The sequence below is a fragment of the Pleurodeles waltl genome, chromosome 6 (assembly GCF_031143425.1).
Source record: "Pleurodeles waltl isolate 20211129_DDA chromosome 6, aPleWal1.hap1.20221129, whole genome shotgun sequence".
NCBI classification, from domain to species: Eukaryota; Metazoa; Chordata; class Amphibia; order Caudata; family Salamandridae; genus Pleurodeles; species Pleurodeles waltl.
Window position 1 is genome coordinate 103,386,569 of NC_090445.1, and position 25,745 is coordinate 103,412,313.

The 25,745-nt window shown below is 46.3% G+C and overlaps 1 protein-coding gene across 2 annotated transcripts in view; it reads right to left on the reverse strand.

Annotated features, from left to right (window-relative positions):
- The window catches only part of CDK12 (cyclin dependent kinase 12), a 358,486-nt gene that overhangs the window by 17,634 nt on the left and 315,107 nt on the right, over positions 1-25,745 (reverse strand). Inside the window, exon 13 of one of the 2 annotated variants that reach the window (XM_069237454.1) lies at positions 3,537-4,007. In XM_069237454.1, the coding sequence (XP_069093555.1) occupies positions 3,537-4,007 (471 nt within the window). Of the gene's footprint in view, positions 1-3,484; positions 4,008-25,745 lie in introns of both variants that reach the window. The other variant, XM_069237455.1, reaches the window with a different exon arrangement.

The window sequence follows — 25,745 nt, forward strand, 5'->3', positions numbered from 1 at the left end:
TCTAGCACAATTATAGTGGACAAAAAGTGGGTAACCATGCCAAAAAGAGTGACTTTTCCACAGCAAGGCACTCTTGCAATCCAAAATACAAATGACATCTAGTAAACTAATTTTACTCATACTCCTGGATCCTCAAAAAATATAATTAAATAAAGGAAATCTCCATGCATACTACTTTATTACACATCAATTAATCCAATCAGACAAATCACAAATTAATTTGAAAATGGTATGCCATACACAGACACTGGCACCCTAACCAAGCCGACCCAACATTCATCCCTAATCACTATATGTAAGGTACAATTTTTCTTAACATATGCAAATCACAAAGATTCTCTCTTTAAACTCTTCTTTTAAAGCCTTCATGTCTAATGATTACGTTTTTCTAAGTTTTTCTTTTAATGATTAAGGATGGATATTGGGTCTTCTTGGTTAAATATACTTTGAGGATTCTGAGGCAGGAGTAAAATTAGATGAATGGATGTCATTTGTATTTTGGAAAGTTAGGACTTTCTGCTTATATCCAGAGGTGCTTAGGATGGTGCCTTCAGTGAAGCTGCTGGCGCTGTACCTGCCTCGTCCAGTGTAGATTTTAGGCATGTGTTGAAAATGTTCTTCCTTTCTTGGATAAGCCTCTTTGCCTTGTTTTGACCTGGGAGGTTTCTACATTGGCTCCTCCACCTCGTCCCATTGCTGATGGCTGTATGTGCTGAGCAGGAAATACAATTTGGCAACAAGCCAGTCAGTGGCCACCAACAGCTTCATTTTTTGTTCCACCATCTCAATCTTCTTGTTTCCCTTTCTAACATGGTTAACTGTGACAGGGGAAGCAGTGACTCGTGTGTTGAGTAGCGACGACTACACTGCCTATCATGTATGTAGGGTCTTTGGAGGAGTATTTGCATTTTTTTTTGTTCAGCCCTGGGTGACATAAGTTTGGCTAAGGCTTGTTCCCTGCTCCGAGACTCTGATTAGCACTGGGAGGGAAAAATATGAAAATGACAGCCATGCAAAGGGGCTACTGGGGCAGGCGTATGATGTCTCAGAGGGACGGACAGACAGGACACCAAATGGTTGATGCTGCCCAGGTAATATATATATATTTTTAAAAAATTTAAAAAACAAAACAAATGAAGGATCACAAAGCCAATCTCTGATCTCACCACTAGATGACAGAATGCTGCCATTCTAGACGCAACCGCTAGATGGCAGAGTGAAGCACTGAAAGTGAAGAAGCTTATGAGCAGAAACAAATATACAGCAATGGCTTACACGGTGGAAGAATAAACAAGGAAAAAGGAATGAGAACAAGAAAGGGGAAACAGCATGGGTTAAAGTCGGGTGCACAAAGAAAATGGCCTGTAAGTGTGAAAGAATAGCATGAGCCAAGCAGTAATCAAGCAGAAGTTAGTTAAGTGGGATGGTACCGTTCTAAACCTTGTGCCACTGATGCATGCTGAAATGTATTGTGTGGTGGCGTGTCTATGAAATCAGAATCTCAGAAACTGCACATAGTATAGAAAGGAGTAGGGCCAACAATTTGAGTCGATTTACGTGCCCACATGAAACTTTTCACAACATGCTTGTGAAACTATACAGTAACTTAATACCCAGCAATAAAAACTGAAGTTACCAAAAAGAGACAGCAATTTTCAGTTCAATTACCAAAGGCAGCAAAGCTCATTAAAAATTCTCAGTGCACCCATATGCCTTTTGGCATAAACACATGTAAAAATACCACCACTTCAGTAGGCAGGCATGTTACTTGTCAGCTGGGAGAATTATGCAACTATTGTAGCAGTGTGTCATTTGGTGATGCGTGTGCCTTCAAATCCCTGTGCATTTTCACTCTAGAGCAATTCACTGAGTTACTGCACATAACAACTAAGCTCGAATGACTGTCCATGGTAAACTTTAGCAACTAACTAAATAATTACTAATTCCCTAGCAGGCCTGGTTTACAACATAACAGATAATCAGGGGCATCCGCATTTAATCAGAGTTACAGCACACTCCTAGTATTACTAAGGGATCCTAGCTGGTAAGTCAACCATTACTGCAATAAAATCATAAAGGGGATATTTCAACTTTCAAAGCAGGTCTTTATGAAAACATTTCATCGTAATTTAAAATTAACGCAACTGTTGGCCAAGATTGTATCCAACATTTCTTCACAGACATATATTGTTAAACACTGCAATAAATGAAAGTTAGAATAATCTGTATCTTATTCCAAAAAGAGACACTTCTTCAAATGTGTTATCTTCTGATCTTTTCGAAAAGATCGTTTTTACAGTCATTGTACATCTCTTACACCTGGACATCCCTAAATATAACAAATTGGTGCATTTCACTTTTGTCTAACTATACATCACATAGAGGACTCACTTTCTTTGTATATATTTTTTTATATTTTCTTCTATGTTTATCCATGTTTAGATTTTTCTCATTTGGCTGCCACTTATTCAAATGTATGTTTTAATGAATAAAGAAATGAAACTACAACTAGTATATGTATATGTTTATCCGATAAATCTACACTGACATCTGTAGAGCTTTACTGTACTTGACAGCAGTACAATCCCCTGAAAACATTAGCATTTAGTAACAGCATTTATATACAACTACGATACGTAATATCCTGATATTAACTTCTGCACTGACAATATGCACAGCTATTGCTCTTGGAGACGCAAGAGAGTTTGGAGGCTGTCAAATGAAGACCCATTTTCTAAATTTTTCAGTTTTTAAAAATCTAGTCGGGGAAGCAATGTTTTCTGTCTATATATGTAAGATCTAAAAAAAAAAAAATCAAACTAAATATATAAAGATAAAACTTTAGCGTTTACTTATACTAATAAAACTAATTCTAAACAGTCGCTGACAAGAAAATGATCAATGATGTATCCTGTTTCAAGGGCTTTGGGGCGAGAAGTGGAGGAGGTATTCCTGCGTTCACTAAGGGATTGTCCATGACTACGGGACTTCTGGAGGGGAGTCAAATGAAGGTCTTCAAGAGGGAACTGGCCTATCTAAGGAGGCATCTCAAACAACAATTCAAACATCTGGAGTGACGAACATCCTGGATAGTATACTAGATTGCTGACCACCTTGGGCTTTGCAGTGGCTAAGACAAATGCTGTTTATCAGTGGGGAGTGGCCGAGCCGCTGAGAGTTGAGAAGTGGACATCAGGCATGGACTAGTGCAGGTCTGCAGAACGCCAGAGCATGTCCCTGCAAGTGGGAGAAAATATTGAGCAGGTGGGGGTAATATCCTTCTTAAGACAAAGACTGACATATATGCCTTGTGAGAGGGAGGGAGGTATTGGAACGGGAGGGGTTTATACAGGTTATGACGGTAAAGATCTATAAAGTATTCTGGGAGATACAAAATGATGCCATGGTGGTTTTGTGTTTAATCTCAAAATAACTGTTCCAAAAAAATAACAAAATAAAAATAATGATGTAACTTGTTCCTTACATGACAGTTGGAGTAGTGCAGTCTGACGGGTACCAGTGTCACAGTCTTTTACCTGAGGTTGCGTCTTCTTCCTCCTGCTTTTCCTCTTGCTGGAGCAATGTAGGGGTCTGCTGCGTACCCTGCTGCTCACAGCTACGCTCTCCATTGCTCTCCTTTAAGTGCAGTGGCACCTCTTGCGGCTTAAGAACCTGGCTCAAGATAACTGCGAGCATGCTTTGCATATCTCCCTGACCACTGACCATGTCCTGGGTTGCCTGGTCCAGTCTCGGAGCCAACACAAGAGGCTGTTTGGAAAAATGGTCCACAGAGAGCTCTTCCCCTTCTTCCGGTTGGCTGTTGATCTCTTGTAATGAGTTGATAGATTGATTAAGGGCTTCAAGCTGATGCTGCAATTCTGGATTGGCTTGCACATTGAGGAGCTGGGAGATTTGAGCCATGCTCAGGTCAGTATGAGTTTGCAGCAGGTTAAGCAAGACGGCTAGCTCACTTTGATTCAACTGTTGTGTTATCTCACCCAGGTTTGCTGAAACACAAAACAATTAAGATTATACTCCAAAAGTGAAAGAGGGGGTGTTAATGTTTCATAAAAGTTACAAAAACTACTTGCTGATAGGGTCTCTGGTGTTGTCCTCTCCTAGCACATACTTTGCAATTATGTGCATCTTGTGATAGCCCAGAACTACTGTATACTACATTAACAATAATCAGGCCACGTGATCTGATGGAAAGTGAACCTTTTACTTAATCACGGTCACCCCCACTTTTTGCAACTGGTACTTATGTGTTTTCACTGATTTACACTGGACACCTGCTAACCAGACCCCAGTGCCCATGCCCATTACCTAAAAGCAAGGTAATATGGTCTGTCACACAACTGGCATACTTTGGCACCCCTGTAAGTCCCTAGTAGGTGGTACCCCTGGTACCTAGGGCATGGGTACCAAAGAGGGTGCCTTAAGGGCTACAGCATGTATTGCGCCACCCTAAGGGACCCCCCCAACCCTTTTCAAATTGCATGCAACCTGCCACTGCATACAAAGTCATGATGCCAACCGTGAGTGAAAACATGACATGGCACATTCACTGTGTGCCAGGCCAAAGTCACTACATATAATATATCTAAGCCACCCCTACATCAGGCCTTGAAACTCTAAGACAGAGTGCATTATATTTTACAAGAGGGGATATCTGCAGGAGCATATATTCCCGTGATGTCTAGTTTCATTACCAGATATTACAAATGAACAGGGAAGCCACCTTATGTTATGTTCTGGGAACTGGCTATTTTGAGATACCCAGCTACATAATGGTTTCACTGAAACCTATGGTGCTTGACATCAAACACCTCATCTCAATAAATTCATTCTGATGCCAGTAGCGGACTTGTGACATGCACCCAGTGAGCACTTTCAAGGTGCCCCCCTGAAAACCTACTAGTCCTCTGGGGCTCTGGTATAGGTTCCACCCAAGAGGCATGTTCCTCTCCCTCAGGAGTGGGATCCTCATTGAAAGTCTGAACAGGGGGTAACGTTTTACAATGCCTGCCTCTCTTTTTGGGAGCTTCCTGGGCCATTTTTCAAGGCTCCAGTGCTCCTTGCTCTCCCTTTTTTCTGGCCTGTGCTCTTGTTAAAGCAACGGTGTGCCGAGGGATAGCCAGCATTGCCGCATGGGCTTCCAACTTCACTTCCACCCAAGATGAAGTCTCCAAAGCATTACCTAACAGACACACTACAGGTAGGTCAGTGGATACCACAACTTTCTGTGGGTCAGCCCCCCGCACCTTCCCTCTAAGGTCAACATCAGCCATGGGGTGGCACTGAGTGTTGCTGTGAGTGTCACTGACTTGGTAAGTGTGACCAACTAGGTGTTGTTCAGGTGACACAAGTTTTTCAGTCACCATTGTGACACTGGCACGTGTCCCTGTAGGCCTCAGCCTCAACACCATGTATAAAGAGATGCTAGCTGTACTTACCAATATTAAGGGGACAAGCAGCTAGGGTGGCAAGGTCAATGCCACCCTCCGAGACCAAAACTGCCTCCGTGGCGCTCCCTACCTATCCAAGAGCACACTACATCCCCAAGGTGAGCCCAGCTACACTCTTGGACTGACTACTACTACTACTACCTTTGCTATTACTACTGATAGAGGCACCAGGGGTAGAGGTGGTAGTAGCAGACACTGCTCTTTTTACGACGGATGCTGCCACCTGCCCTATAGCCTTTTTGTCTACATATGTAGCCCCAATGTTTCTTGTGGGAAGAGGAAGAGGACTTAGACCCATACCCAGCAGATGTTTGTGGACCTGATGAAGACTACTTGTTTCATCTGTCCCCACCTTTGTCCTGTGTTTTCGAAGAATCCTGTGGAAGTTTTCAAATCCACTTTGGTGCAAACCCATTTGTCTGCCTTCTTACCCAATTCTTGAGGAGAGGTCAGATCTGAGTCGATCAGCAACTGATGCAGTCTATCAGATGTGCAGTTATTCATCATCATCAAAATACTTTATTTCGGCCACAGGGGCCATAAATGCACATAGCAAACAAACAAATACATAAATATATAAAAATGAAATAGTTACAGTATATTTATAAAAAAATAAAATAAAACCCGAGTGCTCTTCCTGAGCATTTTCAATACATAATTGCTAAAACCCATCATATAGGTGCAGATAAAAATGTTGCTCTAAGAACCCAACTTGCCTCAAGAAACTTGGCAAGCGAGTGCCTGATCTGAGAATTCAAAGAGCAACAAAGGACCTGCGAACTCCCAGCGATCTGCAGTCAGGAGTGAGCCATTTCCTCTTAGGGGTTGCATAGGCAGGACAAACAAATAAAACATAAGGGAGATTTTTTCGATAGGGGCATTACAACTTTACAAGCTGGACAAGTGGTTGTCCTCTAAGATAAGCGGCTGGTCCTCTCAGACCAACAGCTGGTAAACAATCTTAATGGCAAGGTTCCTACACAAAATTGGAAGTACAATCTCCTGTCTCTGGGGACCAGAATTACATCCCAATAAGGCTTGCATCTGCATATATCATTCAAATCAAAAAAGTGACGTGACAATGTGGAGTGCTATCCCCAGTTCCTCAGAGTCTACCACCCTCAAGTACTGTTTTTTAAGGTTGCGTTTCGACGGAAAGGAGGCAGTAGTTGGAGTCACAAAGCTCATTGAGCCCAAGGATATAAAATGAATCTTTGATGTATCTGAGCCACGGAATGCTAAGAACAATCACTTTATAAAATGACCTGCAGGGCTGCAGTATAAGAGGCAAGCTCTGGAGTAGTCCAAAGCAGTCGCCAATACAAAAGAGGACGTAGGGGAGCCTTATAGCCTAGGCTCTTAATGCCCAAGTCTATAAAGAGGGAACAAAGGGGTGCTTGACTGGAGAGAAACGAGCTGTAAGAAAGTGCCACTGTTGGCATGGTTATGCCCCACCCCCCCACCTTTTGCCTAGTATTGATGCCAACTTTGAAAGTGTGCTGGGGCCCTACTAACCAGGCCTTAGCACCAGTGTTCTTTCCCTAAAACTGTACCTTTGTTTCCACATTTGGCACAGTCCTTGCATACAGTAAAGTCCCTTGTAAAAGGTACCCATGGTACCAAGGGTCCTGTGGCCAGGGAAGGTCTCTAAGGTCTGCAGCATGTATCATGCCACCCTAGGGGACCCCTCAATCAGCACATGCACACTGTCTTGCAGCTTGTGTGTGCTGGTGGGGAGAAAGAAAGTCAACATGGCATCCCTCTCAGGGTGCCATGCACACAAAACATTGCCTGTGGCATAGGTAAGTCACCCCTCTAGCAGGCCTTAAAGCTCTAAGGCAGGGTGCACTAAACCACAGGCGAGGGCATAGCTGCATGAGCATATGCCTCTACAGTGTAAGTCCATTCTTAGACCTTGTAAGTGCAGTGTACCCATATTGAGTATATGGTCTGGGAGTTAGTCAAAATGAACTCCACAGTTCCATAATGGCTGCGGAATACTGGGAAGTTTGGTATCAAACTTATCAGAATAATAAACCCACACTGATGCCAGTGCTGGATTTATTAAAAATGCACACATAGGGCACCTTAGAGATGCCCCCTGTATGTTACCCAATCCATTCCGTGCAGGACTGACTGGTCTGTGCCAGCCTGCCACTGAGAGACGAGTTTCTGACCCCTTGGGGTGAGAGCCTTTGTGCTCTCTGGGGTCAGAAACAAAGCCTGCACTGGGTGGAGGTGCTTCACACCTCCCCCTGCAGGAACTTTAACACCTAGCGGTGAGCCTCAAAAGCTCAGGCTTCGTGTTACAATGCCCCAGGGCACTCTAGCTAGTGGAGATGCCCAGCCCCTGGACAAAGCCCCACTTTTGGAGGCAAGTTCAGAGGGATAATTAGGAAAAACAAGGAGTCACCACCTCAGCTAGGACCACCCCTAAGGTGTCCAGAGCTGAGTGACCCCCTTCCTTGCAGAATCCTCCATCTTGGTTTGGAGGACAGGGACCAATACGGATAGGAATGTGCTCCCCTCCCCAAAGGGAGTGAGCACAAGAAGGGTGTAGTCACCCTCAAGGACAGGAGCTATTAGCTATTGCCCTCTAACCCTAAAAATGTCCCTGAATCATGAATTTAAGGGCTCCCTGAATCAAGCTAGTCAGATTCCTGACGACCTCACAAGAAGAAGAAGGACTGCTTAGCTGAAACCCCAGCAGAGAAGAAAAGGAGACAACAACTGACTTGGCCCCAGCCCTACCGGCCTGTTTCCTTCTTCAAAGAACCTGAAGAAAAGTGACGCGTCCACGACAACGCCTGGAGAGGGAATCCCGAGACGACCACCCACCCACCCCCCACCCTGGGCCTCACCTGCAGTGCCTGAGTGACACCAAGATCCCCTCAGAATTTCATTGGAAACCCGATGCCGGGTTTGCACCCTGCACCTGCCCGCCCAGTGCCGCTGAGGGTGTGGGATTGGTGCCTACTTGGGGCCCCTCCAGTGCTCCTCTAATCCCCCCCATGGCCAGCCCTCCGAGCCACGGGTACTTACCTGCTGGCAGACCGAATTTACAGTACCCCCTGTCTCCATAGAAGCCCACGTTAAAACTGCTAAACTTGGACCTCTGCACCCAGCCGGCCCGTGTTGCTGGTGGTGGGTGTTTAGGGTTGACTTGAACCCCCAATGGTGGACTACCTATAACCCGGATTCTGGAACTGCAAGTCATGTATTTACCTCTAAAACTATACTTTATTTTCTCCCCCCAGGAACTGTTCTGAAACTGCAGTGTCCACCTTTAAAATAGATATTCCCGGTTTTCTTAAAAACTGTTTACTTGACCAAAGAGAATGAAAATGTCACTTACCCAGTGTACATCTGTTCGTGGCATCGGTCGCTGTAGATTCGCATGTTTTGCATAGCTCGCCATCTGGTGTTGGGCTGGAGTGTTACAAGTTGTTTTTCTTCGAAGAAGTCTTTCGAGTCACGGGACCGAGTGACTCCTCCTTTTGTCTCCATTGCGCATGGGCGTCGACTCCATCTTCGATTGTTTTTCCCCCGCAGAGGGTGAGGTAGGAGTTGAATTGTAGTAATAGTGCCCATGCAATGGAGTGACTAAGTATGTACTTATTTAAGGTTGAAATGATATATATACAAATAGTTGAAGGTAACTTCCGAACTGCTACAGGCTCCCGGGGAGGCGGGTGGGCACATGCAAATCTACAGCGACCGATGCCACGAACAGATGTACACTGGGTAAGTGACATTTTCAGTTCGATGGCATCTGTTGCTGTAGATACGCATGTTTTGCATAGACTAGTAAGCAGTTATCTCCCCAAAAGCGGTGGCTCAGCCTGTAGGAGTGGAAGTAGTCTGAAACAATGTTCTTAATACGGCTTGACCTACTGTGGCTTGTTGTGCGGATAACACGTGTACACAGTAGTGCTTGGTGAATGTGTGAGGCGTAGACCATGTGGGTGCCTTACATATTTCTTGCATTGGGATGTTTCCTAGTAAGGCCATGGTAGCACCTTTCTTTCTGGTTGAGTGTGCCCTTGGTGTAATGGGCAGCTGTCGTTTAGCTTTAAGGTAGCAGATTTGGATGCATTTAACTATCCATCTGGCTATACCTTGTTTTGATATTGGGTTTCCTGCATGAGGTTTTTGAAATGCAATAAATAGTTGTTTAGTCTTTCTGATGTTCTTTGTTCTGTCAATGTAATACATTAATGCTCTTTTGACATCTAATGTATGTAGTGCCCTCTCAGCTACGGTATCTGGCTGTGGAAAGAACACTGGAAGTTCCACTGTTTGATTTAGATGGAACGGTGAAATAACCTTTGGTAAAAATTTTGGATTAGTCCTTAGGACGACCTTATTCTTGTGTAGTTGTGTAAGGAAATGCCTCCTTGGCATGGTTGCCCCCTGACTTTTTGCCTTTGCTGATGCTATGTTTACAATTGAAAGTGTGCTGAGGCCTGCTAACCAGGCCCCAGCACCAGTGTTCTTTCCCTAACCTGTACTTTTGTATCCACAATTGGCAGACCCTGGCATCCAGATAAGTCCCTTGTAACTGGTACTTCTAGTACCAAGGGCCCTGATGCCAAGGAAGGTCTCTAAGGGCTGCAGCATGTCTTATGCCACCCTGGAGACCTCTCACTCAGCACAGACACACTGCTTGCCAGCTTGTGTGTGCTAGTGAGAACAAAACGAGTAAGTCGACATGGCACTCCCCTCAGGGTGCCATGCCAGCCTCTCACTGCCTATGCAAGTATAGGTCAGTCACCCCTCTAGCAGGCCTTACAGCCCTAAGGCAGGGTGCACTATACCATAGGTGAGGGTACCAGTGCATGAGCATGGTACCCCTACAGTGTCTAAACAAAACCTTAGACATTGTAAGTGCAGGGTAGCCATAAGAGTATATGGTCTGGGAGTCTGTCAAACACGAACTCCACAGCACCATAATGGCTACACTGAAAACTGGGAAGTTTGGTATCAAACTTCTCAGCACAATAAATGCACACTGATGCCAGTGTACATTTTATTGTAAAATACACCACAGAGGGCACCTTAGAGGTGCCCCCTGAAACTTAACCGACTGTCTGTGTAGGCTGACTAGTTCCAGCAGCCTGCCACACTAGAGACATGTTGCTGGCCCCATGGGGAGAGTGCCTTTGTCACTCTGAGGCCAGTAACAAAGCCTGCACTGGGTGGAGATGCTAACACCTCCCCCAGGCAGGAGCTGTAACACCTGGCGGTGAGCCTCAAAGGCTCACCCCTTTGTCACAGCCCAGCAGGGCACTCCAGCTTAGTGGAGTTGCCCGCCCCCTCCGGCCACGGCCCCCACTTTTGGCGGCAAGGCTGGAGGGAACAAAGAAAGCAACAAGGAGGAGTCACTGGCCAGTCAGGACAGCCCCTAAGGTGTCCTGAGCTGAGGTGACTCCAACTTTTAGAAATCCTCCATCTTGCAGATGGAGGATTCCCCCAATAGGGTTAGGATTGTGACCCCCTCCCCTTGGGAGGAGGCACAAAGAGGGTGTACCCACCCTCAGGGCTAGTAGCCATTGGCTACTAACCCCCCAGACCTAAACACGCCCTTAAATTTAGTATTTAAGGGCTACCCTGAACCCTAGAAAATTAGATTCCTGCAACAACAAGAAGGACTGCCTAGCTGAAAACCCCTGCAGAGGAAGACCAGAAGACAACAACTGCCTTGGCTCCAGAAACTCACCGGCCTGTCTCCTGCCTTCCAAAGAACTCTGCTCCAGCGACGCCTTCCAAAGGGACCAGCGACCTCTGAATCCTCTGAGGACTGCCCTGCTTCGACGACGACAAGAAACTCCCGAGGACAGCGGACCTGCTCCAAAAAGACTGCAACTTTGTTTCAAGAAGCAGCTTTAAAGAACCCTGCAACTCCCCGCAAGAAGCGTGAGACTTGCAACACTGCACCCGGCGACCCCGACTCGGCTGGTGGAGAACCAACACCTCAGGGAGGACCCCCGGACTACTCTACGACTGAGTACCAAAACCTGTCCCCCCTGAGCCCCCACAGCGCCGCCTGCAGAGGGAATCCCGAGGCTTCCCCTGACCGCGACTCTCTGAAACCTAAGTCCCGACGCCTGGAAAAGACCCTGCACCCGCAGCCCCCAGGACCTGAAGGACCGGACTTTCACTGCAGAAGTGACCCCCAGGAGTCCCTCTCCCTTGCCCAAGTGGAGGTTTCCCCGAGGAAGCCCCCCCTTGCCTGCCTGCAGCGCTAAAGAGATCCCTTGATCTCTCATTGACTAACATTGCGAACCCGACGCTTGTTCTAACACTGCACCCGGCCGCCCCCGCGCCGCTGAGGGTGAAATTTCTGTGTGGGCTTGTGTCCCCCCCGGTGCCCTACAAAACCCCCCTGGTCTGCCCTCCGAAGACGTGGGTACTTACCTGCAAGCAGACCGGAACCGGGGCACCCCCTTCTCTCCATTATAGCCTATGCGTTTTGGGCACCACTTTGACCTCTGCACCTGACCGGCCCTGAGCTGCTGGTGTGGTAACTTTGGGGTTGCTCTGAACCCCCAACGGTGGGCTACCTTGGACCAAGAACTGAACCCTGTAAGTGTCTTACTTACCTGGTAAAACTAACAAAAACTTACCTCCCCCAGGAACTGTGAAAATTGCACTGTGTCCACTTTTAAAGTAGCTATTTGTGAATAACTTGAAAAGTATACATGCAATTGAAATGATTCAAAGTTCCTAATGTACTTACCTGCAATACCTTTCAAACAAGATATTACATGTTAAATTTGAACCTGTGGTTCTTAAAATAAACTAAGAAAAGATATTTTTCTATAACAAAACCTATTGGCTGGATTTGTCTCTGAGTGTGTGTACCTCATTTATTGTCTATGTGTATGTACAACAAATGCTTAACACTACTCCTTGGATAAGCCTACTGCTCGACCACACTACCACAAAATAGAGCATTAGTATTATCTCTTTTTACCACTATTTTACCTCTAAGGGGAACCCTTGAACTCTGTGCATGCTATTCCTTACTTTGAAATAGCACATACAGAGCCAACTTCCTACAAGTTGTATAAAAGGTTCTTGTATTGTAAACGCCTGAATCTCGCTTACTCTTCTTAGGGAAGTAATGGCGATGAGAAATGCAACCTTCCAGGTTAGGAACTGTATTTCGCAGGAGTGCATGGGTTCAAAAGGTGGACCCATAAGTCTAGTTAGGACAACATTTAGGTTCCATGAAGGAACAGGTGGTGTTCTTGGTGGTATAATTCTCCTAAGGCCCTCCATGAATGCTTTAATGACTGGTATCTTATATAGGGAAGTTGAATAGGTAGTCTGCAGGTATGCAGATATTGCTGCAAGGTGTATTTTAATGGAAGAGAAAGCCAGGTTAGATTTTTGTAAGTGAAGCAAGTAACCCACTACATCTTTTGGAGTCGTGTGTAATGGTTGGATTTGATTAATATGGCAGTAGCAAACAAACCTCTTCCATTTACTTGCATAGCAGTGCCTGGTGGAAGGCCTTCTGGCTTGCTTTATGACTTCCATACATTCTTGGGTAACTTGTAAGTGCCCGAATTCTAGGATTTCAGGAACCAAATTGCTAGATCCAGCGATGCTGGATCTGGGTGTCTGATCTTTTGGTTGTGTTGTGTCAATAGATCTGGCCTGTTGGGCAATTTGATGTGGGGTACTACTGATAGGTCTAGCAGCGTTGTGTACCAGGGTTGCCTTGCCCAAGTTGGTGCTATTAATATGAGTTTGAGTTTGTTTTGACTGAGTTTGTTTACCAGATAAGGAAGGAGAGGGAGAGGAGGAAAAGCGTAAGCAAATATCCCTGACCAGTTCATCCATAGGGCATTGCCTTGGGACTGCTTGTGTGGGTATCTGGATGCGAAGTTTTGGCATTTTGCGTTCTCCTTCGTCGCAAACAAGTCTATTTGAGGTGTTCCCCAGAGTTTGAAATAGGTGTTCAGAATTTGGGGGTGAATTTCCCATTCGTGGACCTGTTGGTGATCTCGAGAGAGATTGTCTGCGAGTTGATTCTGAATCCCTGGTATAAATTGTGCTATTAGGCGAATTTGGTTGTGAATTGCCCAACGCCAAATTTTTTGTGCTAGCAGGCTTAACTGCGTGGAGTGTGTCCCCCCTTGTTTGTTTAGATAATACATTGTTGTCATGTTGTCTGTTTTGATGAGAATGTATTTGTGAACTATTATTGGTTGGAAAGCTTTTAGTGCTTGAAAAACTGCTAGCAGTTCTAGGTGATTTATATGCAGTTTTGTCTGATGTACGTTCCATTGTCCTTGTATGCTGTGTTGATCGAGGTGTGCTCCCCACCCTGTCATGTGTCATGGAAGCATCTGTTATTACGTATTGTGGCACTGGGTCTTGGAAAGGTCGCCCTTTGTTTAAATTTATGTTGTTCCACCATAGAAGCGAGAGGTAAGTTTGGCGGTCTATTAACACCAGATCTAGAAGATGACCCTGTGCTTGTGACCACTGTGATGCTAGGCACTGTTGTAAGGGCCTCATGTGCAGTCTTGCGTTTGGGACAATGGCTATGCATGAAGACATCATGCCTAGGAGTTGTAATATCATCTTTGCTTGTATCTTTTGTGTTGGATACATGCGTTGTATGATGTTGTAGCACCTTTCTTTCTGGTTGAGTGTGCCCTTGGTGTAATGGGCAGCTGTCGTTTAGCTTTAAGGTAGCAGATTTGGATGCATTTAACTATCCATCTGGCTATACCTTGTTTTGATATTGGGTTTCCTGCATGAGGTTTTTGAAATGCAATAAATAGTTGTTTAGTCTTTCTGATGTTTTTTGTTCTGTCAATGTAATACATCAATGCTCTTTTGACATCTAATCTATGTAGTGCCCTTTCAGCTACGGTATCTGGCTGTGGAAAGAACACTGGAAGTTCCACTGTTTGATTTAGATGGAACGGTGAAATAACCTTTGGCAAAAATTTAGGATTGGTCCTTAGGACGACCTTATTCTTGTGTAGTTGTATAAAAGGTTCCTGTATTGTAAACGCCTGAATCTCGCTTACTCTTCTTAGGGAAGTAATGGCGATGAGAAATGCCACCTTCCAGGTTAGGAACTGTATGTCGCAGGAGTGCATGGGTTCAAAAGGTGGACCCATAAGTCTAGTTAGGACAACATTTAGGTTCCATGAAGGAACAGGTGGTGTTCTTGGTGGTATAATTCTCCTAAGGCCCTCCATGAATGCTTTAATGACTGGTATCTTATATAGGGAAGTTGAATAGGTAGTCTGCAGGTATGCAGATATTGCTGCAAGGTGTATTTTAATGGAAGAGAAAGCTAGGTTAGATTTTTGTAAGTGAAGCAAGTAACCCACTACATGTTCTGGAGTTGTGTGTAATGGTTGTATTTGATTAATATGGCAGTAGCAAACAAACCTCTTCCATTTACTTGCATAGCAGTGCCTGGTGGATGGCCTTCTGGCTTGTTTTATGACTTCCATACATTCTTGGGTAAGTTGTAAGTGCCCGAATTCTAGGATTTCAGGAGCCAGATTGCTAGATTCAGCGATGCTGGATCCGGGTGTCTGATCTTTTGGTTGTGCTGTGTCAACAGATCTGGCCTGTTGGGCAATTTGATGCAGGGTACTACTGATAGGTCTAGCAGCGTTGTGTACCAGGGTTGCCTTGCCCAAGTTGGTGCTATTAATATGAGTTTGAGTTTGTTTTGACTGAGTTGGTTTACCAGGTAAGGAAGGAGAGGGAGAGGAGGAAAAGCGTAAGCAAATATCCCTGACCAGTTCATCCATAGGGCATTGCCTTGGGATTGTTTGTGTGGGTATCTGGATGCGAAGTTTTGGCATTTTGCGTTCTCCCTTGTCGCAAACAAGTCTATCTGAGGTGTTCCCCAGATTTTGAAATAAGTGTTCAGAATTTGGGGGTGAATTTCCCATTCGTGGACCTGTTGGTGATCTCGAGAGAGATTGTCTGCGAGTTGATTTTGGATCCCTGGTATAAATTGTGCTATTAGGCGAATTTGGTTGTGAATTGCCCAACGCCAAATCTTTTGTGCTAGCAGGCTTAACTGCGTGGAGTGCGTCCCCCCCTGCTTGTTTAGATAATACATTGTTGTCATGTTGTCTGTTTTGACGAGAATGTATTTGTGAACTATTATTGGTTGGAAAGCTTTTAGTGCTTGAAACTGCTAGAAGTTCTAGGTGATTTATATGCAGTTTTGTTTGATGTACGTTCCATTGTCCTTGTATGCTGTGTTGATCGAGGTGTGCTCCCCACCCTGTCATGGAAGCATCTGTTATTACGTATTGTGGCACTGGGTCTTGGAAAGGCCGCCCTTTGTTTAAATTTATGTTGTTCCACCACAGAAGCGAGAGGTAAGTTTGGCGGTCTATTAACACCAGATCTAGAAGGTGACCCTGTGCTTGTGACCATTGTGATGCTAGGCACTGTTGTAAGGGCCTCATGTGCAGTCTTGCGTTTGGGACAATCGCTATGCATGAAGACATCATGCCTAGGAGTTGTAGTACCATCTTTGCGTGTATCCTTTGTGTTGGATACATGCGTTGTATGATGGTGTTGAAATTTGGAATTCTTTGTGGACTTGGAGTGGCTACCCCTTTTGATGTGTCTATTATGGCTCCCAGGTATTGTTGTACCTTGCGCGGCAGAATTTTGGATTTTGTGAAATTGACGGTGAACCCTAGTTTGAAAAGGGTTTGTATGATATGATTTGTGTGATTTGAGCACTGTATTAACGAATGGGCCTTGATTAGCCAGTCGTCTAGATATGGGAACACATGTATTTGCTGCCTTCTTATGTGCAGCGACTACCGCTAGACATTTGGTAAAGACTCTTGGTGCGGTTGTTAATCCGAAAGGCAGTACCTTGAATTGGTAATGTATTCCCTTGAATACAAACCTTAGGTATTTCCTGTGCGATGGGTGTATTGGTATATGGAAATAAGCATCCTTGAGGTCTAAAGTTGCCATGTAGTCGTGTAGTTTTAGCAATGGCAATACTTCTTGTAGTGTGACCATGTGAAAGTGGTCTGATTTGATGAAAGTGTTCACTACTCTGAGGTCTAGGATTGGTCTCAGCGTTTTGTCCTTCTTTGGTATCAGAAAGTACAGTGAGTAAACTCCTGTGTTTATTTGTGTGTTTGGCACTAATTCGATTGCATTCTTTTGCAATAGTGCCTGCACTTCTATCTCCAGGAGATTGGAATGGTGTGTTGTCAAATTTTGTGCTTTTGGTGGTATGTTTGGAGGGAATTGTAGAAATTCTATGCAATAACCATGTTGGATAATTGCTAGAACCCAAGTGTCTGTAGTTATTTCCTCCCATGCTTTGTAATAATGACTTATTCTTCCCCCCCACTGGTGTTGTGTGGAGGGGGTGAGTGACATGTGAGTCACTGTTTAGTAGTAGGGGTTTTGGGGCTCTGAAATCTTCCTCTATTTCTAGGGAATTGCCCTCCTCTATATTGTCCCCGAAAACCTCCTCTATACTGTCCCTGGTAACTGGACGGTGTGGCTTGTGAGGTGCTGGCTTGTGTGCTCTGACCCCGAAACCCCCCTCGAAAGGGCGTTTTACGGAATGTGCTGTAATTCCCTCTGCTCTGCGGGGAGTAGAGTGCGCCCATGGCTTTGGCAGTGTCCGTATCTTTTTTGAGTTTCTCAATCGCTGTGTCCACTTCTGGACCGAACAGTTCTTTTTCATTAAAAGGCATATTGAGAACTGCTTGTTGAATCTCTGGTTTAAATCCAGACGTTCGGAGCCATGCATGCCTTCTGATAGTTACAGATGTATTAATTGTTCGTGCAGCTGTATCTGCAGCGTCCATGGAGGAGCGGATCTGGTTGTTGGAAATGGTCTGTCCCTCCTCAACCACTTGTTTTGCCCTATTTTGTAAGTCCTTGGGCAGATGTTCAATGAGATGTTGCATCTCGTCCCAGTGGGCTCTGTCATAGCGCGCAAGTAGTGCCTGGGAGTTCGCGATGCGCCACTGGTTTGCAGCTTGTGCTGCGACTCTTTTACCAGCTGCATCGAACTTGCGGCTTTCTTTATCTGGGGGTGGTGCATCTCCAGATGTGTGAGAGTTGGCCCTTTTCCTAGCTGCTCCTACAACGACAGAGTCTGGTGGCAGCTGTGTAGTGATGAAAACCGGGTCTGTAGGAGGCGCCTTATACTTTTTTTCCACCCTTGGTGTGATTGCCCTACTTTTGACCGGCTCCTTAAAGATTTCTTTCGCGTGCCGGAGCATACCAGGGAGCATAGGCAGGCTTTGGTATGAGCTGTGGGTGGAGGAGAGTGTGTTGAATAAAAAATCATCCTCGACCTGTTCTGAGTGGAGGCTTACGTTGTGAAATTGTGCTGCTCTAGCCACCACTTGAGAATACGCGGTGCTGTCTTCTGGTGGAGATGGCTTTGTAGGGTATGCCTCCAGACTGTTATCTGACACTGGGGCGTCGTATAGGTCCCATGCGTCTTGATCTTGGTCACCCTGGCTTATGGTGGTGTGAGCTGGGGAGTGTGATGGAGTTCGTGCTGGTGAGACGTTAATCACTGGCGGAGGAGAGGGTGGTGGGGTAACTCTTTTCACCACTTTTGGTTGTGGTGTCTGTTCAGTTTGGAACTCCAACCTTCTCTATCTTCTAATGGGGGGAAGGGTGCTTATTTTTCCTGTCCCCTGCTGTATGAAGATACGCTTTTGCGTATGGTCCACATCAGTTGCTTGTAGCTCTACCTCAAACCTATGCTTTTGTATTTGGGAGGTTAGCGAGTGCTCTTCTGTATAAGAGCCTGAAGCTGGGTCGCTTGCAGTTTGTTTCAGCACCGAAACCCTGTCTGCGTGTTTTTTCGGCTCCGAGGTGACTTTTTTCTTTTTCGGGGCCGAAACCTCTCGGCGTCTATCTTCTTCGGTGCCGCTGTCTCGGCGTCGAGCCGTGTCCACACCGGCATCTCGGTGTCGAGGCTTGTCTCCAGCACTTTCTCGGTCCCGAGAAGGCTGCGTGCCGGTGTCTCGACCGGAGTCGGACGATCTCGGCACTGTTTGGGCCTTTTTCGGTGCCGATGGTCGGTCACCGAATTTATGGGTGGAGCCATGGCCTGATGGCAGTGGCGTCCCCTGGGCCTTGTAAATCTTTCTCTGTGTGGTTTTCGACGTCTTACTCACGGTTTGTGTATCGTCGAATCCTTCGGAGTCCGATTCTTGGTTCGAGAAGGTACCTTCCTCTTCCTGCTCCTCGAACTCTCGGTGGGCTGTCGGCGCGGACGCCATCTGAAGTCTTCTGGCTCGACGGTCTCAGAGTGTCTTTCGGGACCGGAACGCACGACAGGCCTCACAGGTGTCTTCACTGTGCTCAGGTGACAGGCACAGGTTACAGACCAAGTGTTGGTCTGTATAGGGGTATTTATTGTGGCATTTGGGGCAGAAACGGAACGGGGTCCGTTCCATCGGCGTTCTTCAGCACGCGGTCGGGCCGACCAGGCCCCGACGGGGGATCGAAAAAACTACCCCGAAGGGCACCGGAGCTCTTCGATCTTCGATGCGGTGTTGAATCTAAGTACGCCGATCCCGAACGCAACAATACCGACGAAAATCTTCCGAAATTAGCTAATTTTCCGTTCCGAAACTCGGAGCGACAGGAACACGTCCGAACCCGATGGCGGAAAAAAAACAATCGAAGATGGAGTCGACGCCCATGCGCAATGGAGACAAAAGGAGGAGTCACTCGGTCCCGTGACTCGAAAGACTTCTTCGAAGAAAAACAACTTGTAACACTCCGGCCCAACACCAGATGGCGAGCTATGCAAAACATGCGTATCTACAGCGACAGATGCCATCGAACTTATAATTATCACCCTTTTTGAAAATCAGGACTACAATGGCACCCATCCATGACTCAGGGATTGGTGCCCCTGCCACTATTGCATTTGATATGATAGTAATGTATCTCAACCATACTTCAAAATCAGTTAGAAACAGGTCTGCCGGAACTCCGTCCGGACCAGACACCCTCCAGCGCTTTTAAGTACCCAATGAGTGCACTACGTCCAAAAGAGTAAACAATTACATAGGTGGAGGGCTAGGAGTTAGGTCGATAATGGTACAAAAATCCTTATGTTCGCATACCATACTAAGATGATCAGCAAAGTACATTTGACTAAAGTGGTCTACCCACTCCATTTTCATTGTAATATTCAATGCATGGTTCTCAGGGTCATGTGCCTCCAAAGACCAACATTTGATGCAATTCTTCTCACGCAAAGCATAATTGAGTGCCATTGGCAGTGCTAATGATTTATGGTTGGGCCGATACCTTGTTCCACTTTAAGTGCTGTTTATCATTGGCCAAACTGATTCTCAAAGATGATATAGCTGGGGTGTTGATAATGAACATTTGGTTGCACGGGGCAAGCATGTGCAATGAGAGCGGATTATGATCGCTCTCCGTTCTCTCTATAACCGTCATGTCAATAACTAAAGGCCAGAGTCTTATATCAACTAAACAATAATCAATTCTGCTTGTATGGTTGACTTGTTGTAAGTATGACAGCCCTTTGTAACAGATTTTGTCCTGCCATTGAGTGCCCTGAGCCTGAATTCAATAGCCAAGGATTTTGCCTGGACGGCAACTTGCGACCACCTTTTACTGGGTGGGACAGACCATACCCGATTCTCTTCATGAGTAAACCCAAGATCATCCCAGTCAAGAGGTTCAACGTGACACTGAAATCACCAGCCACAATGATTTTATAAATGCCAGGGACATTTCTGCAGGAATGCCTCCAAAACAAGAAGGGTTTCAGAAGCCCAACCCCCAGCCCCCACAAACCCCTCTTGCATAGATGTTAAGGATAATCACACCTGCATTTACCTCAAATGATAGCCAGATGCCTAAAATGTCAGGGGAATCAATGTGTAGCGGAGATCTACAGCAGTTTAATGATGTTCTGGTCCATATAGTTGAGTCGCCACGAGGTCTACCCCCTACTATTGGACCGAGCTGGAATGTAAAAATGTAAATAACCAGACCGACAGAGTGGATCGATCAACCATGTTTACTGAAGGAGACATAGGTCGCGTTACTCAATAAAAGAAGTAAAAGCTGGAAGGGGGAGAACACATCTTAAATTTGGACATTCCAGGAAACATATTACACCCCAACACTTTGAGGAGCTGCCCTGACCATAATGTTCGCACAACTGGCTACCTGATCCTGAGTTGTCAGATGGGATTGGTGGGTGGAAGAGGTTACAATATTGTCACACTTGACCAGCTGGTCCTGAGTTGACTGGTGAAGTCTATCCAAAAGAAGAGGACAAGTACTTTTCGAATCAGCGGTAGAATAAACAACCATACCAGGGCTAGTTGTGTCGTGTGAGGAGGGAGCCCGGAGCGGTAAATCAGCAAGGGTTTTAGACTGTACTCCAAGTCAATCGTTCTAATTTAGAGCAGATGAGCTACCCACAGAATGATGGGTAAACCGGGCCCTATGATACGAGGGGAGTCTGGGGCATTTAAACTGAATACAAAAGTACCCAGAGGCACTTGTCCTAGCATCTAGGGCCACCAAGTTATCCACCATAATTCTGTCCCCAAGTGTCAACTCAATCGTATCATAGCGTGCATCAGAATCATGCCTTCTAACTGCCTCGATTATATCCTTAAGTATCACATAGTAATAGCCTCTCACATAACGGATCCAATGAATCGCCTTGTTTCTGATAGATTCTCCCCCTTCTCTTTGGGCTGATGGATGTAATTTAGGCACATTAACCATTAGGACAGTGTTGTTAGATTTGAACTGGTCAGTGGCAGGCTATGCAGCACAATTTGGGACATTATCATCCATAGGTTTAGCAAGATGACAACAGAGTCTTGGTTCCTTGCCCAAGCCGAAACCATTATGTGTGGAAGCCTGACAAGAGTTCCCAGTCCTACTGCCTACTGGAAGATGGCCAGCACAAGGGACCAAACAGACGGTGGCATGACAGGAAGCACAAATATGATTCTTATTACAAGTTGTCAAGGGCAATTTGGGCAACATCACCGAGGGGCCTAGGGGATCGAGTGTGGAGCTATGAATACGATCCATAACAGTTGTTGCATCTAAAGATATTAACTGTTTAACCATTGAAATTAAATTAACCATAGATTTGAGCTCAGACACCTCGCTCTTTAGATCTTGTATGCATGAGATGTACTGAGCTTTAGACAAGCCTGGGTTTACTTTTGTATCTAGTGTCCCACCCACCATAGAACTTAGGTCAGGATTGTGGTGTAGGTCTGAAGTATCGATTAGAGGGCTGAAGCGATTGTTAAATTGAAGAGCATCACTATCAGCAGGTGATAACTCATTCGCCGATACTAACGGGGTGTGGGTAATAGCATTTTTCTCTGTAGTGGCAAAAACCTGTATCCCACATCTTTTAAACATTTCTGGGATTTTCTTATGACACGCCCCCAACCTAGCTGGTTATCCGAGGAAGAACTTAATCTTTTGGTTGAATGTGAGGACATTTTATCAATCTTTTCCATTACACAATTATTTGCAGCATGCTTCTGCCTTTTGTGTTTTTTCTAGTTTAACACCCCAGCCCCACCCTCAGTTGCTTTCTTTTTGGATAGGCCCTTAATGGCCAAGTTAGTCAATAGAATAACCCAAAAGAGGCTACAAGAGAAGAGAGGAGCCAACAACACATTCTTGATAATACATGTTAGGGGGGGTGAGTCCAGCCCAGCCTCCTTCAGGCTCAGACAGACGTGGATGGGCCGCCCTTGGCCCAGGCTTTGCCCAGACACGTCCTGCGCTGCAGTGGATTCTCTGGCACTTTACAGCACTTGGTGTGGCAAGTGCAAGCATCTGGGCTTGAAAATGGCAGCCTCCTCGGGCCAAGAGCAGTCTGGGATATGTAGTCCCCCTCCTGATGCTTAACTGATGTGCAGTTATTAAGAACTCTCTCATAAGAAGCTTATACAAGCCCTGAAAATCATGCACATTGCTGCCATGTAATCAGTTTTCCAGGTACTTGACAGAGCAGTCTACAAAATCTACCAATCCTGGGAAGACTCCTTCCTAGTCTCCCTGATTTTGATTCTCCTCCTCTTTGGTTAAGCCAAACCCACCAAGGAGAGCATTCTTAAGTTCTCATAGTTTTCTTCATCCTCTTCTCTAACATTGGGGAGTTTTTCCATGCCTTTATCAGAAAAGGTAACCCACAAGATGGCTGGCCAGTGTCTTTGAGGGATCCTCTGAACAGGTCCTCTTCAAGGCAGTGAACCACTTGTGGATATCATCCCAACCTTGTAAGGTGGGACAGTTTTACTTTAATTCCTGGAGTCATAGGAGTCCTCCTGGACCCTGGTGTCCTTAAAGTTGTTGCTGCCACCATAGGGTGTTAGCCCCAGATTCTGCCTTTCCCTCTCCACTACCAAGGCCTCTAGGGCTAACTGTTGCTGCTGCTGCTGCCTCAGTTTGCAGAACTCCCAATCTAGGGATTATCCCTCTGAGCTAGATTGGTTAGTCTCATCAAATACTGCTGGGACATTGTTATGGGCAGATGAGTAGGACCTACCCCTCCTCCTGGAGACTCTTTGCACTAACCCCCTGGGAGTACAAGTGGGCCTACTGGCAAGTCCCCGCTTTTCACTGCCATTACCACTCTGTAGGAAGTTGGCTCTGTATGTGCTATTTCAAAGTAAGGAATAGCATGCACAGAGTCCAAGGGTTCCCCTTAGAGGTAAAATAGTGGTAAAAATAGATAATACTAATGCTCTATTTTGTGGTAGTGTGGTCGAGCAGTAGGCTTATCCAAGGAGTAGTGTTAAGCATTTGTTGTACATACACCAGACAATAAATGAGGTACACACACTCAGAGACAAATCCAGCCAATAGGTTTTTATATAGAAAAATATCTTTTCTTAGTTTATTTTAAGAACCACAGGTTCAAATTCTACATGTAATAGCTCATTCGAAAGGTATTGCAGGTAAGTACTTTAGGAACTTCAAATCATCAAAATTGCATGTATACTTTTCAAGTTATTCACAAATAGCTGTTTTAAAAGTGGACACTTAGTGCAATTTTCACAGTTCCTAGGGGAGGTAAGTATTTGTTAGTTTTACCAGGTAAGTAAGACACTTACAGGGTTCAGTTCTTGGTCCAAGGTAGCCCACCGTTGGGGGTTCAGAGCAACCCCAAAGTCACCACACCAGCAGCTCAGGGCCGGTCAGGTGCAGAGTTCAAAGTGGTGCCCAAAACACATAGGCTAGAATGGAGAGAAGGGGGTGCCCCGGTTCCGGTCTGCTTGCAGGTAAGTACCCGCGTCTTCGGAGGGCAGACCAGGGGGGTTTTGTAGGGCACCGGGGGGGACACAAGTCCACACAGAAATTTCACCCTCAGCGGCGCGGGGGCGGCCGGGTGCAGTGTAGAAACAAGCGTCGGGTTCGCAATGTTAGTCTATGAGAGATCTCGGGATCTCTTCAGCGCTGCAGGCAGGCAAGGGGGGGGTTCCTCGGGGAAACCTCCACTTGGGCAAGGGAGAGGGACTCCTGGGGGTCACTTCTCCAGTGAAAGTCCGGTCCTTCAGGTCCTGGGGGCTGCGGGTGCAGGGTCTCTCCCAGGCGTCGGGACTTTAGGTTCAAAGAGTCGCGGTCAGGGGAAGCCTCGGGATTCCCTCTGCAGGCGGCGCTGTGGGGGCTCAGGGGGGACAGGTTTTGGTACTCACAGTATCAGAGTAGTCCTGGGGTCCCTCCTGAGGTGTTGGATCGCCACCAGCCGAGTCGGGGTCGCCGGGTGCAGTGTTGCAAGTCTCACGCTTCTTGCGGGGAGCTTGCAGGGATCTTTAAAGTTGCTGGAAACAAAGTTGCAGCTTTTCTTGGAGCAGGTCCGCTGTCCTCGGGAGTTTCTTGTCTTTTCGAAGCAGGGGCAGTCCTCAGAGGATGTCGAGGTTGCTGGTCCCTTCGGAAGGCGTCGCTGGAGCAGGATCTTTGGAAGGCAGGAGACAGGCCGGTGAGTTTCTGGAGCCAAGGCAGTTGTCGTCTTCTGGTCTTCCGCTGCAGGGGTTTTCAGCTGGGCAGTCCTTCTTCTTGTAGTTGCAGGAATCTAATTTTCTAGGGTTCAGGGTAGCCCTTAAATACTAAATTTAAGGGCGTGTTTAGGTCTGGGGGGTTAGTAGCCAATGGCTACTAGCCCTGAGGGTGGGTACACCCTCTTTGTGCCTCCTCCCAAGGGGAGGGGGTCACAATCCTAACCCTATTGGGGGAATCCTCCATCTGCAAGATGGAGGATTTCTAAAAGTTAGAGTCACTTCAGCTCAGGACACCTTAGGGGCTGTCCTGACTGGCCAGTGACTCCTCCTTGTTTTTCTCATTATTTTCTCCGGCCTTGCCGCCAAAAGTGGGGCCTGGCCGGAGGGGGCGGGCAACTCCACTAGCTGGAGTGTCCTGCTGGGTTGGCACAAAGGAGGTGAGCCTTTGAGGCTCACCGCCAGGTGTGACAATTCCTGCCTGGGAGAGGTGTTAGCATCTCCACCCAGTGCAGGCTTTGTTACTGGCCTCAGAGTGACAAAGGCACTCTCCCCATGGGGCCAGCAACATGTCTCGGTTTGTGGCAGGCTGCTAAAACTAGTCAGCCTACACAGATAGTCGGTTAAGTTTCAGGGGGCGCCTCTAAGGTGCCCTCTGTGGTGTATTTTACAATAAAATGTACACTGGCATCAGTGTGCATTTATTGTGCTGAGAAGTTTGATACCAAACTTCCCAGTTTTCAGTGTAGCCATTATGGTGCTGTGGAGTTCGTGTTTGACAGACTCCCAGACCATATACTCTTATGGCTACCCTGCACTTACAATGTCCAAGGTTTTATTTAGACACTGTAGGGGTACCATGCTCATGCACTGGTACCCTCACCTATGGTATAGTGCACCCTGCCTTAGGGCTGTAAGGCCTGCTAGAGGGGTGTCTTACCTATACTGTATAGGCAGTGAGAGGCTGGCATGGCACCCTGAGGGGAGTGCCATGTCGACTTACTCGTTTTGTCCTCACTAGCACACACAAGCTGGCAAGCAGTGTGTCTGTGCTGAGTGAGAGGTCTCCAGGGTGGCATAAGACATGCTGCAGCCCTTAGAGACCTTCCTTGGCATCAGGGCCCTTGGTACTAGAAGTACCAGTTACAAGGGACTTATCTGGATGCCAGGGTCTGCCAATTGTGGATACAAAAGTACAGGTTAGGGAAAGAACACTGGTGCTGGGGCCTGGTTAGCAGGCCTC